Source organism: Pleurotus ostreatus, assembly GCF_014466165.1.
Source record: "Pleurotus ostreatus strain PC9 chromosome Unknown scaffold_4, whole genome shotgun sequence".
NCBI lineage: Eukaryota > Fungi > Basidiomycota > Agaricomycetes > Agaricales > Pleurotaceae > Pleurotus > Pleurotus ostreatus.
Window position 1 is genome coordinate 3044902 of NW_023503159.1, and position 13669 is coordinate 3058570.

General features: G+C 50.8%; 4 protein-coding genes across 4 annotated transcripts; 2 read left to right on the top strand and 2 right to left on the bottom strand.

Moving 5' to 3' along the window:
* Positions 1-825: 825 nt before the first annotated feature.
* Positions 826-3718, top strand: PC9H_006852 (uncharacterized protein; the record flags this gene model as incomplete). Its single annotated transcript, XM_036776391.1, has 6 exons — positions 826-1111; positions 1167-2024; positions 2076-2217; positions 2268-2406; positions 2467-3487; positions 3540-3718. 6 exons carry the CDS (start codon positions 826-828, stop codon positions 3716-3718), a joined length of 2625 nt encoding a protein of 874 aa, XP_036632410.1.
* Positions 3719-4369: 651 nt separating this feature from the next.
* PC9H_006853 (uncharacterized protein) lies at positions 4370-6256 on the top strand (the record flags this gene model as incomplete). The annotated part of the gene is made up of 9 exons (XM_036776392.1): positions 4370-4467; positions 4520-4730; positions 4860-4928; positions 5002-5250; positions 5315-5380; positions 5434-5671; positions 5730-5876; positions 5937-6112; positions 6170-6256. The coding sequence occupies 9 exons, from the start codon at positions 4370-4372 to the stop codon at positions 6254-6256; spliced, it is 1341 nt and encodes a 446-aa protein (XP_036632411.1).
* A 612-nt stretch (positions 6257-6868) lies between these two features.
* NTO1 (nuA3 HAT complex component nto1) lies at positions 6869-11111 on the bottom strand (the record flags this gene model as incomplete). Its single annotated transcript, XM_036776393.1, has 17 exons — positions 6869-6956; positions 7008-7071; positions 7125-7171; positions 7225-7360; positions 7478-8068; positions 8120-8966; positions 9019-9163; positions 9221-9390; positions 9446-9799; positions 9851-10024; positions 10071-10238; positions 10297-10373; positions 10423-10555; positions 10607-10722; positions 10770-10823; positions 10881-10931; positions 10982-11111. The coding sequence occupies 17 exons, from the start codon at positions 11109-11111 to the stop codon at positions 6869-6871; spliced, it is 3345 nt and encodes a 1114-aa protein (XP_036632412.1).
* Positions 11112-11711: 600 nt separating this feature from the next.
* On the bottom strand, positions 11712-12932 carry PC9H_006855 (uncharacterized protein; the record flags this gene model as incomplete). Its single annotated transcript, XM_036776394.1, has 3 exons — positions 11712-12172; positions 12823-12840; positions 12899-12932. 3 exons carry the CDS (start codon positions 12930-12932, stop codon positions 11712-11714), a joined length of 513 nt encoding a protein of 170 aa, XP_036632413.1.
* Between the last annotated feature and the right edge of the window lie 737 nt (positions 12933-13669).

Genomic DNA, 13669 nt, shown 5'->3' on the forward strand with positions numbered 1-13669 from the left:
TCCCCTGAACTTACCCTCAATCACAACTTCTCCGCAAAGAGGGACCAGGCCTCCACCGGAAGCTAGGGGGCCCGGTGTCAGAGGCTCCAGCGATTTGATTAGAATATTTGAGGAGAATGCGCTGCATAGCCTCGTGCAAGTGTAGGTCATCCGGAGGGGTTGGAGGGTGGCTGTATCCGGGGCTTAATTTGCACCCAGCCTGCGGAATACAAAAGCGTCCCCCGAATGTCCAATGGAAATTTGCCGGGGCTGGGCATGATTTCGTGTGATGCAATATGGTAGTCGCAGACGGAGATTCGGAACTTGCTGTCCCTGTCTTTTTCGGGCGTTCCCAAGGGACAGAGCACGCAGTAGGAATATGTACTACGATCACCCAGAATACCTTTTAGGTTTCGCCCTCCTTCATCGTGAGCAAGTTCGTCGCTGTCACAGTCGATAGTAAAATCAGATTTGTTGTCGTCAGATTCGTCTTCAGATTTTCTGTCAGATTCTTCGTCGTGTCGTCCGAGTCGTCCGATTCGTCTGGTTCATCACCGTCGGATTCGCTACCGTCGGACTCACCACTGTCAAATTCGTGTGTTACGCTCATTCTACAAGTCGATGCTCACTGATGCTCAGCGCTCGCTGGGTTTAAAGTGATCACATGATGGGTGGCGTGCGAAACGCTGTGGCAAGTTCGATTTACTTTCCTAAACAGTACTCTACCACTTCGTTGCAGTGGCAATTTGTGTTTGTGTTTATCCCATTATTCACCAGTGGCCACAACCTTGAGGTGAGTATAAATAGGATCCCTGTCCTTGCCGTCCTTCACTCATCCTCACTATTATGGCTGATCACTTTGCGTTCACCACTAGCCCTCTCAAGGATACCAAGAAAGCCGCAGGCAGTCGCAAGGAGATGTCGGCGCTCGAGGTTAGAGAAGAGTACACAAAGCCGTACAGCAACTTCTCCCGAGACCATTTGAACGCGCCTCCCGGCTCGGATTTTGAGATCCTCCTGGAAGCCGATAAAACGCTAGTAGCCCTAACCGAGTCATACGTTTCCGCTGTAGGAAAACCCCAATACTCGGCACTTTGCAACGTCCTGAATCATCTCAGCGAGAAATTCTGTGGTAAATCCTTTCCCTGACGTATCCACACAACCTTCCATTAATTTGAAATGCCCAGGGGATAACGAGCCCATCGTCTTCGTGGACCATCACACAGCATATCTCAAACATCATCCCAACGGATACTTTGACTGCTCTCCGGATATTCCTGCCATGTTGAAGTCTAGATTCTTGACCTACCCGTCCACTTCCCCTTGCAAATGCGCCGAGTGGTCCGATTTGGAGACCGTAGTCGAAGTCAAGAACGAGCACGAATACTTGGATGGCATAACGCAACTGGCCGCATACCTTGGACTAGCGAATCAAGCTCGACCAGACAAAGTTGGGATATACGGCTTGATCACATCGCCGAGTGGGTACCAGATACAATATAGCGATGCTGGCGGTCTGACTACATCGCCGTTCTCCGATTGGGAACACCTCGTTCCCTTGGCGTCCTATGTATATACGCTCTATTTTCCTCTTCCAGGACGCCCGCGCTGCGACCCGACCATCACTCGCTCATCCACTCGCATAGAAGATAAACCGACCTGGGATGTCACGTTCAAAGGCGAAACATATCCTGCGTGCCAAGTCAAATTTGTCGGCCAACCGTGGAAGCGAATGACGTGGGTCGCCCAAACAGCGGGTAAATATCCCACCGTCATCAAGGATTCCTACTGGGCATATGGCCGGACCTTCAAGGAAGGGGAATTATACGATCTCCTACAGGCTGACGGCAAACCGGCTCCGGGATTCGTGAGGATGATAACACACGGAGACGTCTTCAATGAGGAGGGCCCCATTACGTCTAGCAATATCGAACCCCATGTGTATCGAGTAAAGACTAGGCTCATCATGGGGACGTCGGGCGACCCATTGGCCAAGACTCCGAGTATCCAGCATTTTCTCATGGCTATGTACGACGTTCTCGAATGTGAGTGCCCAAGTCACTTTTGCGTTTGTTTGACTGAAAAGTTCCCCCCAGGTCATCGATGGGCTGTCAAAGAAAGGAACATCATTCACCGGGATATAAGCCCAGCTAATATCATGATTAACCCTAAGGACAAAGCAAAGGAGCTGCTCAGAGAGCCCACTCGACCTATCTTTATCAAAGAAATTCTTCTCAAGTCGGTACCCTACTTCACTCGCCACTCATTTTAGGATTTACAAAACATAGGAAGAAATATGCCCTACCCGTGGCACGTCTATATGATTTCGACAACTCCGCTGAAAATGATCGGTTGAAGGCGAAGACCCAAGCATTCAAAGAGTCTCTTGAACGAAGCCCCGACCACGAGCACCTTCGTCATAGGACGGTGAGTAGACCACTGATACTTTGTTTACGACGATGCTGAAAGTCCTTTTCTATTGATAAGGGCACCCCTCGATTCATGGCTCGCGCAGTTGCCGCCGGGCATATCCTTGAACCGGATTCGAATGTGTTCGAGCCCATGCCTTCGTTACCACCAAAGATCCTTGTGCGGTACCAAAATGCTCATTCTTCCGGCGAGAACCCTCTACGACAATTCGAGGATTGCAATGGCACGATCCATGGCGGTCGGAGCGGAAGAAAGAGAGCAGATAACGATACAATTAACAACCCAGACGAAGGCGAACCCACCACCGGCCAATTTACCGCGGGCCAATCTGCTGTGGACCGACCTCCTATGGACCAATCCACCATGAACCAAGCTATTACGAACCAACCTAGCGAGGACAAACTTAGCGAGGACGAAAGTGACCACGACGAGTCTGACCATCTTGCAATTGCCTCTCTCAAATCTGAATCGGACGACAACAAACCTACTCAAGGGAGGTCTGACGAACAAATCCAGATATTTCGGCACCTCCCTCGACATGATGCCGAGTCGGTCTTTTGGGTGATTGTGGTATTTCTCCTTCGTGCTCTACCTCTTGGTCAGCTTCCGGAAAAGGACAAGAACACGAAGTCCTTGATATCATCCTGGAAATGCATCGCATCACACGAAATCATGTCCTCCCCTGCCGGCTTGCCTATAGACTTTCGAACGATGCTCTTGTCCCCAAAACACTGGGAGACAAATCTACATGAAAAACTGGGCGGCCTGGTTCCGATGATGAAGGAGCTCGTGATGCAAGTCAGGCCAGAATATAGCCATCTCGCGGAGCCTCCTCCAGATGAGTTCCACCTCCATGAGGCAATGCAGCGTATTCTCCTTAGATATGCCGTCAAATTTTCTGAGGCTTCTGACATCTTTCTGAATACTGAAAAAGGACGTATCGTTCTTGAGAAGAAGGACCCCCCGGAGCAAAGGGCATCTACCAACATTTCTCTGGATGGCCAGCACTTCCAGCGAGCAGGACATCGCTCGCACTTTTCAGTATCTCAAGGTTCAGACAGTATTATCGTAGACAAAAGTGAGTAGACTCCGGCTTTCTCAGGCATCCCTGCTGATTCACTCGATTGTAGGAAAGCGGAGGGACAGCATCGAAGCAAATTCTTATGACAGCCAATCCTCCCCTCTCCCAGCACACTCTCGTTTCCCAGATATCCCCCGCACAATCATAGCCGGGGACCTCGATGTGTTTCCGCCAGGCGTAATACGTGAAGAGTACATCTTCAGAGACAAGCGCCGCCGTATGCAATGATAGCTTCCTTTCGAGAGACCTCATCAAACCATTGATAGCTTTCGATGCATATTTATCATCTACTTGTATAATATCAGGCTCAACGCCCACCGGTCCCCTTCTTGCTAGGAATATATATATCGTTTATAATCAAACGTGAACTTACAATATGCGACGCGGTTATGATGTGATTTCCCCAGTGGGATTAGTCTCCTATCCCCTACTCCTTATCTCCTATCCCCTGAACTTACCCTCAATCCCAACTTCTCTTCTGCAACGAGGGACCAGGCCTGATCATGCATGAGTGCACGCGAAGCGCCTTTGCGGGGGTGGAGAACTTCCTAGAATTTCTGGTAACAAATCACAACCCTCAAACCTAATGTCAACGATAGACGATTTCGGAACCTTCTCCACGTGTTGCTCCGAGGTCCTTGTCAGAATAGGGCGCGTGGTGAAGGCGAGGCAGTCTAACATGATGGTGTGTGCAGGCATGTCCCCCAAAATTACTTAAACGTTGGCTATTCAAATCGACTACCCCATATTTTCCCCCGTCCGTGAAAATTTCGCCTATCGTCTGAGGTATTGGACTCCTCAACTCGCATAACTCGTAGTAAGCAAATCGTTTACTTCTTACTTCATTTCCTTGGCTAAGAATGCTTCAGTTACACTAGTATGTTCCCGGTGAACGACATCAATTTTGTGGTTTGCGGATTCGCGACAGTCGCAGCGACAATGGGATACGCTTGTTCGCGCCGCTACGCACACAATTCGTTAGTAGCGCTACGGGGGACTCCATTAACCTCAAGTTTGACAACTTCTCAGAACTTCACCGACGCTGGGGGCTCTACCGGAGCAGTTGGGTGATCGCCCGGACGATAAAACCCAGATTGCCTCACCATCGAACGAGAAAGTTATCGATCAGAACGAAACGCTGCTCCATGAACCAGAGGCCATTGTCCCATCAACCGCGTTATCCAGGCGTTCGTCCTTGAAGCGAAAACGACCAAACGACGACGACGACGATGACTATTCAGTATGTTTTCCTCGCGACATCTACAAATAGTTGCTGAAGACAGTGTTCGGTATATTAGAATGCAGGGTACCCTTTGGTGAGTTTCGTATGCTCACTTACACCTTGCTGCATCCTGATAGCAACTTGCAGAATCTGCTGTCCATTTACCCCCCAGCAAAGCGGAGCAGGACTCCGCCGTCTGACATCGATGACAGTGACGTAAGTGTTTGGATGCCTCGCTGTTGCAATGTTGCAGGATTGCGATCATTCCGAGGCTAACCCTCGAACATAGACCATCATCTCCGCAGCCGCAGCCCCGGAGACGCCAGCTCGGACCGATGTCGAAGAGGGACCCAAGGTTGAAGCTGTTGGTCTTCCTGGATGTCTTTATGAGAACGCTATCTTACACGCCTTGAAGCTGCCTCCAGTCGATGAGTTACCGAGTCTGACCGCGTCGCCTCAGTCTGAATTATCAGACGAAGGGTCAGAAGGACCAAGCACGCCCCCTGACGTACCCCTCGTTCTGCCCCTTTCCCCGAAGGTCAGCTTCACCGATCGTACTTCACATATTCCGCACTGACCAACATGAACCCTCGGCTTATCAGAAGTCGCCCTTGGACCTAGCCTCACCCACACCACCCGCTACCCCACCTCCACCGAAACGCTCTGCCGTACGTATTTGAAACAAACAGCCAAATGACCATACACTGAAGGATATATCCAGACTTTCGGTGGCACTTTTTCTAACGGCGGCTTTGCTGCCTTCGCAGGCAGCAGTTCACCGTTCAGTTCTCAGAGCTTCAGCTCCCCCTCTCCGGAAAGGGGAATTAAACCCGCATGGTGCATTCCATCTGGTTCAAAGTCGATTTTCGACGCTCCCAACGAGCCTTCGTCGAACGCCTTGGGTGTTGAAGAGGTCGCAATTGCTCCTGCAGAAGTGCGGTCCGACTCGCCCCAGACTCGTGAGGATCGACTGCCAGCAGCCAGGAATTCTTCGTTGACCCTTACCACATCACATAGATATTACTGGCGAAGAGGACGAAGAGGCCCAGCTCGAGCTGAAGAACATCAAGCTCTTCGTAAAACGAGGGAAGAAGAACTTCTCGAACGGAATGATCGGCAGCATCAAGCTACTCTCGAATAAATCGACTAATAGCGAACGCTTGCGTGAGTTGTGCATGCATGTTTCCGACTGGAATGGCACCCGAACTGACGTGCTGTGCGTAGTTTTCCGTCGCGAGCCCTTGTGGAAAGTGTCCATGAATGTCCGCGTGAACACCAGCGTGCGGTGCACATTCGATGCCGAGGAGCACGTCCTCCGGATTGTTCTAGCAGAGACGGTCGAGTCGCCCGAAATCCCCGCCGAGCAGTGGCCTAGAGAAATTGTCGTGTACGCTTTAAAGGTATAGTGTCATTCGATCTGTTTATTCTGTTGCGATGCTCAACGCCCTCCCCGCCAGCCCGGTCGCTCTTCGAAGAGCGACTTTGCGGCCTTTGCAGAGGCGTTGATCGCACGTCCCAATCTGACGTCCACCCCGCCGCAATAGACTATGGAACGGGTGTGTTCTCTCTCAAAGGCGATACCCGCGTGCTGGCCACGCATACCAATCATACCTAGGAAGATGTTCCGAGTACCGATGTATAAACGCACAAGTAGAGAAATATATGCCATTTACGACTGGATATCGATGTCAGATGTTTGAGGCACATTGCCGAGATCACTTGGACTCTTCGGTCATCGCCATGTCCGTTACAGAGTTCGAGTACTGTGTCTTTCGAGAGAGGGGGTACATTGACTACTGCTGGAGACGTACTGCTTCTGTGCCAGACCTGAATGGATCCGAGATAGTTAACCCTGTTGGGATTCAATATTTAGAGCACATAGGGATGATGAGTGCTACTTACGCGGTAAGAATGTCGTTCGGCCGATTCAAGGGTAAGGCGTCGTCCTCGCTGGGTGCAAACTCTTTGGGGTCGTTTTAATTGGCCATCTCCAATGCAAATGAGGGGGACAATTCATGATTAACATTCATTTCCCAGCGTAACATCCTCTACTTCCATCTTGGCATAGTTTATTACAAGCATAGAATCTACAATACAAGTAAACCATAATCCGGAGTAACACCATATGACAGAGAAGTAATCACTTGAACGTAGCATCAACTTTCAACAGGAGCCACCACATCGTCACCTTCTAAAACATCGTCGGAACCTGCATCGGCATATTCTATAACGTTAGAGGCCTCGCTATTGAGGAGTTAGTACACCTTACGAACATACTTCCCCAGTAGAACATACCGGAATGCCGCCCGAAGTTTGGCAGACAGTTTGCCTTTGAAGTGCAGGTACTTCTCATCAAGACCTACATATTATTAGTATGATGGACCAAAAGATGAGAAGATATATAACACATACTCTTATCGACATTGAATAACTTGACGTTCTCAGGTACGACGGATTGCCTACGAATGGTCGTTAAGCGTGACGCTGGCATAATTTACAACCTCGGGCTCACCAACTATACTGTGGATCGAAGAACTGGACGATGTAGAATTCATCTTTCCGCTTTGCACCCGAGTCTTTGAGTAGTTGCTTTGGAACATCGACATCTGATTTATCTCGAATTGTAGCGGGCCACCAAGGATATGATGCTAGAGACTAGTTTAGTGGTGTAACCAGAATTAACGCCGATGTCTCACGAATTTTGGCCCACACTGCGAATTCGTACGTCAGAAACGATTTGAAGTTATACAGCCTGGCCGACTTACCGATAGTTCCGGGACGGAGTCCTTCGGTGAAATCAGCCGGGGAAACCTGGACCGGAGGGGGTAAAGGAGGAAGATTAGGTACGACGCGCATAGGAGGAATGTCCAATAGCTGATCTCGCCCATCGCCATCGCTGCTAAGTTCGCTCAGAGACGAAGACTCATCGTCTGATTCGGGCTTTTCGGCTGCCTGAGAACGTTGATTCGCTCGAGAGATAGCCCCAGCGAGGAGGCTAATATCAGGTGGCGGGGCGTGGAAGGGTGTAGGTGGAGGAACGCCAGGACCGGCGAGTCGCATTCTCTCCGCTCTGAGTCTTTTGTTCTTCTCGCTTCGCGTAGCGGGGGTGTCCAACTCTTCAATGACAACAGTCCCATCGGGTTCCCTGACGATCGTACTTGGCAACATGATCCGATCCTTCAACGCTAAGCTGACATCATAATCCATTGAACTCGGTTGAGCGGTGGGGGATTCTGAGATCGTGCTGACAATCTCGGATACCCGGCGGGATCCTTGCGATTCGGAGGCATTGTCCAGGAGTGTCTGGTTTTCGTGTGCTGATGTGCTATATACCGATAGTCTAGAAACTTCATGGCCTGGGTTCAGACTCAGGGATGCCTGCGATGTGTGGAAGACTGTCGACCTACCTGCACGATTTCGCTTAGTCGGAGGTGTGGGCGCCACAACAGGAGCGGCGGCGGGTCTGTCCCTCCCGCCACGTCGAGAGCCTTCAGGAAGGATCCATCCATTTTCGAATAACGCAAAAGAACTTCGACTGTCCACATCCTCGACCCACTGAGGCTGGCCAAGCTGTCCCACCTGTGCTCGTGGTGCCCTCTTCTTTGACGACGGACCAGGGGTTTCATATAGATTAGCTTGGAGTTCGGTACCTTCTGTTTCAACAGATACCTCAGCAGTTGCTTCGGCCTCAAACGCAGCAGCGTTGGCAGCCTGTTTCCTGGTCCTTGGGATTCTGAACCCCGGGCTTTGGTCAAGAAGCGCATCCTGTGGCGACGACACCGCGGCGGCCTCCTTCTGTTGTTGTCGTATGAGCCTACGCTTCTCGTACTCCTCGGCGCGGTCTTTTTTGGGAGGTTTGACTTTCGTCTTCTTGGGTTTCGGGGGAGGAGGTGGTGGGGGAGGTTTATCCTTTCCAAACTCGTATCTGAACAAAGACGTGATCGCGGGCTCTTCCAATAGAAAAGGTAAACCTTCTTGAAGTCCGCCGCTGTCGGTTACAAGCATTTCTAAAACGGTCAGGGGAGGTTCAAGATCACCCAATGGAAGCGGGGGCAAGGGTGATGAAGACTCGTCAACAGTCATGGCTGAAAGATCTGGTGCGCCAGTAGCTAGTTCGGTATGTGAGACGCAAAGTTTGTCAAGCTCGTCGAGTATCGGACGTGCGGACGCTCGTATTCGGGTGGCAGTCTTGTAAAATGCTGTTCCGGGCTTATTGTACAATATGGCGTTGGACAAGACAAGATCGATATCGTCCTGTAACACAAGTTAATGTTGGGCATGAATACGTGGCCGCAACAAAACGTGCCTTGAATCTTTGGACGTCCAAGTATTCGTGCCGATCCAGTTTGGCGTCAATCATGCTCCAGCACATAGGCTCCTTCACAACATCAAAGTAATCGGGGACATCATTCTTGGAGACTGGATTCTTGAAGTAGTTATTGCGATCCGAGCTACGGAAGAAGGCAAGTCAACACGGTCGCAGCAGATGTAGGGGCACATCGACTCACCTCATTATCCTCTCAAAAGCCATACGCAGCGTAGGTTCGTGTGATAGCAAGAATTGGGAGATGACGTTATGTATAAGTTCGACCTGTTTGCGTTTCCTCGCCTCGCGCTTCCGCGTCAGCTCAGCTAACGCCCTGACGTTCTCCAAGTCGTCGCGCAGTCGTTGGAGCAACTAAGCAAATGGACGTTCACCGTCGTGAAAGGGGCTTCAAATGAAAGCAGCGCACCTGCAATTTCATTAACTTCTCCTCGTCGCTTTGTGGTTTCAATCCAGCGTTGGCCGTCCACGGCTCGAGATGCAACCTCTTCAGCAGCGGAGCACCCCTCCTCGCCTCTCGTTTCAAACTCCAATATCTGCACATCATGTACACGAACTCCGGCTTCTTCCTCAGATGGATCTTCGCGACATATTGCAAGATACGCTCCACGATGATAGAGGGGACGAGTGGTGGTCCTGTTTTGAACGTCTTAGCGTAGGCGCGGGCGGATTTGGTATGCTTGTCTTTGTTAATCAGGTCGTCGTCTGATTCATTGGATTCTTCAGCGGCCAGGGCGGCGATTCTGGCGTCTTGTTGTTCTTTCTGGTCAATACGTTAGTCCTGTTAAATCAGGACAGTGTACGCGCCACCTACTGGAAGATGACGTTCGCAGTAACTTGTCAGTGATATCGGCTCAGCACCTGGCTGGCTCTTCATCGGAAGCAGGAGCTTCTCTTTGCGGGCACACGTTGCATGGAAGGCAAGAAAGCACGACGTTTTTGCGCATTGGATGCACGCTCCTTGTTTGATATCACAAATGGAACATCGCTATCAACGTTTAGCACGATAAACGCTGTGTGTACGGGAAACGCACCAATCTCCATCGTTGCTTCGATATCCGCTCGATCCCAGTTATCGGCTCCATGAAGACATCGTTGGCAACACGCGTTTCGGGCACCCATATCGCACAAAGCAGGTGCACCCATTCGCCGTGGACAGTTTGTTTGAACGCGCCCCCTTCGTTTGGGCATAATATACACGACTAGAGCCGGGGTGATGAGCATTCAGATACACATATGGAAACTGTTGTCGGAACGCACCACTGGATTCTCAGGCGAGACAGTGCACTTCCTGCATAACCACTGCCCCTCCGGGATATACGGTACGCCGTAGCAATCTGCTAGCTTTGAATACATAAATATACCAACAACGCCGAAGTGATTCACCTTGATGTACAGCCAAGTTACACCCATCACAAAAAACTATCGCGTTGCTATTCTCCCCTTCTGAATCATCACATATTGCACAGGTAGAGTCTTCCGAGGGCATTGCTAGGTCGGGTTTCGGGATGTTCTTGGTCTAGTTGTGAAAGTGAGAAGCCGATCACTGCTGCACCGAGGGGATCCATACCAAGTCGAACCATTCCTTTTCCAGGCGATCCATGACAATCTCGAAGAGCTCGTACGTAGCTTTGTCGAGCTGTTCTTTCTTGCGCTCTTGGTTGACATGGTCCAGCCACTCCTGATCTACAAACCGTTGTGGATGGATCGAAGGGGGGAACACAACTACGCACCTTGTTCATCCATATCATATTCGACCTGAGTAGCTAGTTCACTCTCCAACGGCTCTAGATATCTGGATGGTTCAAACTCCCGTGCCTGCGGTATCCACAAGGGGGGCTTACCAATGTATCGAATGTAGTACTCTGGCCTCGAGAACTCCGAAAAATCGTTATCTAGATTGAAATGAGCGTCCCGCCGAGCATCTGGTGCAGAAAGCACTGACAACCGTAAGACCGTGCTTGTTGGTCGTGGACCCCGCCCGGTCGCGTAGAATCCAAATCATCGACTTTCTCGAACTGGACCTTGGGCAGTGTAGTGTTTTCTGCTGGGGAGTGTCGTATCCCTCGCGCCATTCTGCATAGAGGGGAATTCGTTGCGCGGATTCAAGCGACCGACCGCCGCTCAATGGAGGAAGAGGAAAACGTGACCTCGGTAATGGCCGCACCCGGCACGTGCGTGTCGGCGCGCCATCCTTGCCCAAATATGGAAATGGAGGCGGCCGCCCTCCCATAATGAGACATCTTTATGAGAACATACAACACTGAAAGTAGAAATTTATTCAGTAAACTCTTGGAGCACGTAAGACTGATATAATAACGGACATTTGTCGTAGATGGAGTGCATTTCAATAATTCATATATTAGTAGGTGCTCTTACGGCGGGTCTGAACCTCTGATACTGATAATTTACGTGAACCAAGGAGGACAAGGAACCTGACCATTCAAGAATGTAGGAGTGTCAATGTGTTCAGGCATCTACACAGTGACGCTCATCCCTCCATGCCACCAGATTCAAAGATCATTCGTGTGTGCACAATACACTGAAGCATCAGAGGCGGGCAAAAGCAATTCATTGAGGATCGGAGAGACGGTACATGAGGACAAAGTGTTACGTCTTGATTTCACATCCCAAAAATCCCGCACCCTCAAGCCCAACGTTCGTGGTTTGACCTCCTAGGAAGCCGGAGCGGCGGCTGGGTCGGTAGCCCCAGCGGCAGGATCAGGAGCGGCAGGATCAGCTGGGGCAGCGGGGTCAGCGGGTGCGGCAGGAGCGTCAGGAGCGGCTGGCGCATCTGGCGCTGGAGCATCGGGGGGTGTAGCAGGAGCACTGGGCTCAGCTGGGCCGCCATGTCCATGTCCATGGTGGCCCCTGTGACCATGCAACAGGTGCTTCAATGCGTGGATGAGCCTTCTGACAGCGTGCCTCAACCTGCGCCGGTCTTCAGCATCGATATCGTCAGTGCCGTCGATGTCCCGAGAAAATAGGTCATTAAAGTCATCGGCGATATCGATGCTATCGACGGTGTCGATCCCCCGAAGGGACAGATCCTTGGATGTGTCTTCGACAGGTCGAGCGACCACCAAGGTAGCAGCCAATGCGAGGAAGATGAAAGATGGACGCATTTTACCAGGATCTACACGGAGCACAAAACAATCAGAATTTGCAGATAATCTCGCGTCCAAAGACAACAACACGAACGATTTGAATGATCAGGCTAGGTAGTCTGAATAAAGCGGTCAGCTCTGATGATTCGAGGGGTAGGTGCGGATGCTTACCGTGAAGCTAAGACGGTGACCGTAAGCTGAGAGTTCACGGAGAATATTGACAGCTTATATATGCTTCGACACACTGAGAACAAATTTCCTGGAATGCCTATGTCCGGAAACTTGACACTCAGTCAGGCAGTATGTCGTACTCTAGCAACATTCATATTGTGAGGGAACGAAGGGAAGGTGGTTGCGCCGCTGTATTAGCGCTTAGCTCGACGCCCCCATCGAATGACTAGAGCGTTTGTTCCCACATATAGTGACAGGTTCTTCCTTCTTTACACGGTCTGAGAGCACAAGTGTAGAAGAATATCTGTTTTCAGAGGTAAGCCACAAACACCAGCACTAGGCGCCAGGAAGATCAAGGAAATAGCTGACATCGTTTCTTTTGGCTATTCCTGGAGCAGAAACGGCTGTCGCATTCACTTACTAGCGTGGGCGTCTGCAGAGACATGGGCTTGAGTCCTTGGGCTTGAGCGTGCTTCGAAGAAGCATCAACGAAGTTCTACTGCCGTACTTGTATCGGCGGCAATCACTGTAGCCCGATATCAAGTGCTCAATATTAATAGCACACCGTAACAAATAGCACGCACCTAGGTGATTGAATTTCGCCGGTGTATCGTACATACGGGATGTGGATAAGTTGCACATTCTTGAAAATGATTAGTCCTCGCACCCACGCCTCGGGAAAGAGAAGAGTGTTCTAGCGTTCCCTGCGATTTGCCGAAGTCCATGGGTTATGGTGGTTGAACCACCCTGGCTACGTTATACCAAAAAGTGGCCTCGGACACTAGGGTCTCTTTGCGCCACCAGCAGGCATATGCTAGGGACCGAGAAGCAGGGGAGTCGTACACACAAGCCACACTAGATGATTATGTTCTGGAGCTCAGGCCTCTCACTCACGATCCCGACAAGTGATCGGCCTATAACTACTGCTCTAGCTTCGCGGGATCTTGTGCCGCTCTTCAAGCCTCGCGAGTTCAGGAGGAAATGTTTGGTCCGCATACGTCGAGTATTTGCGGCAAGGTACGGCAGGGATCCACGCGTAGCATGTACAAATGTTGATACCTTTCTCTGAGCTACAGCGCGGCGGGAGCAGTCGAGCCGCTTGCAGGCTGTCGTAGCTATATAAACTTGTAGTTACCGTCCATCAGTAGCCAAGGCCTGCGCAACATCATGCAAGCCCGGGTGATCATTGAGCAACAGGCAATGTAATAAAACTCACACCTCGCTCTGAGTCCCCCTTTTTCCTTTGGCCGTTCTCTGCGCCGTTCGTGATCCAGGTATTCAGATTCCTCTGTCGTCGAATAGCCCCCACATCCTGCCCCCAAGTCGTCGCGCCTACTCGTTCCACCACCTCCAGA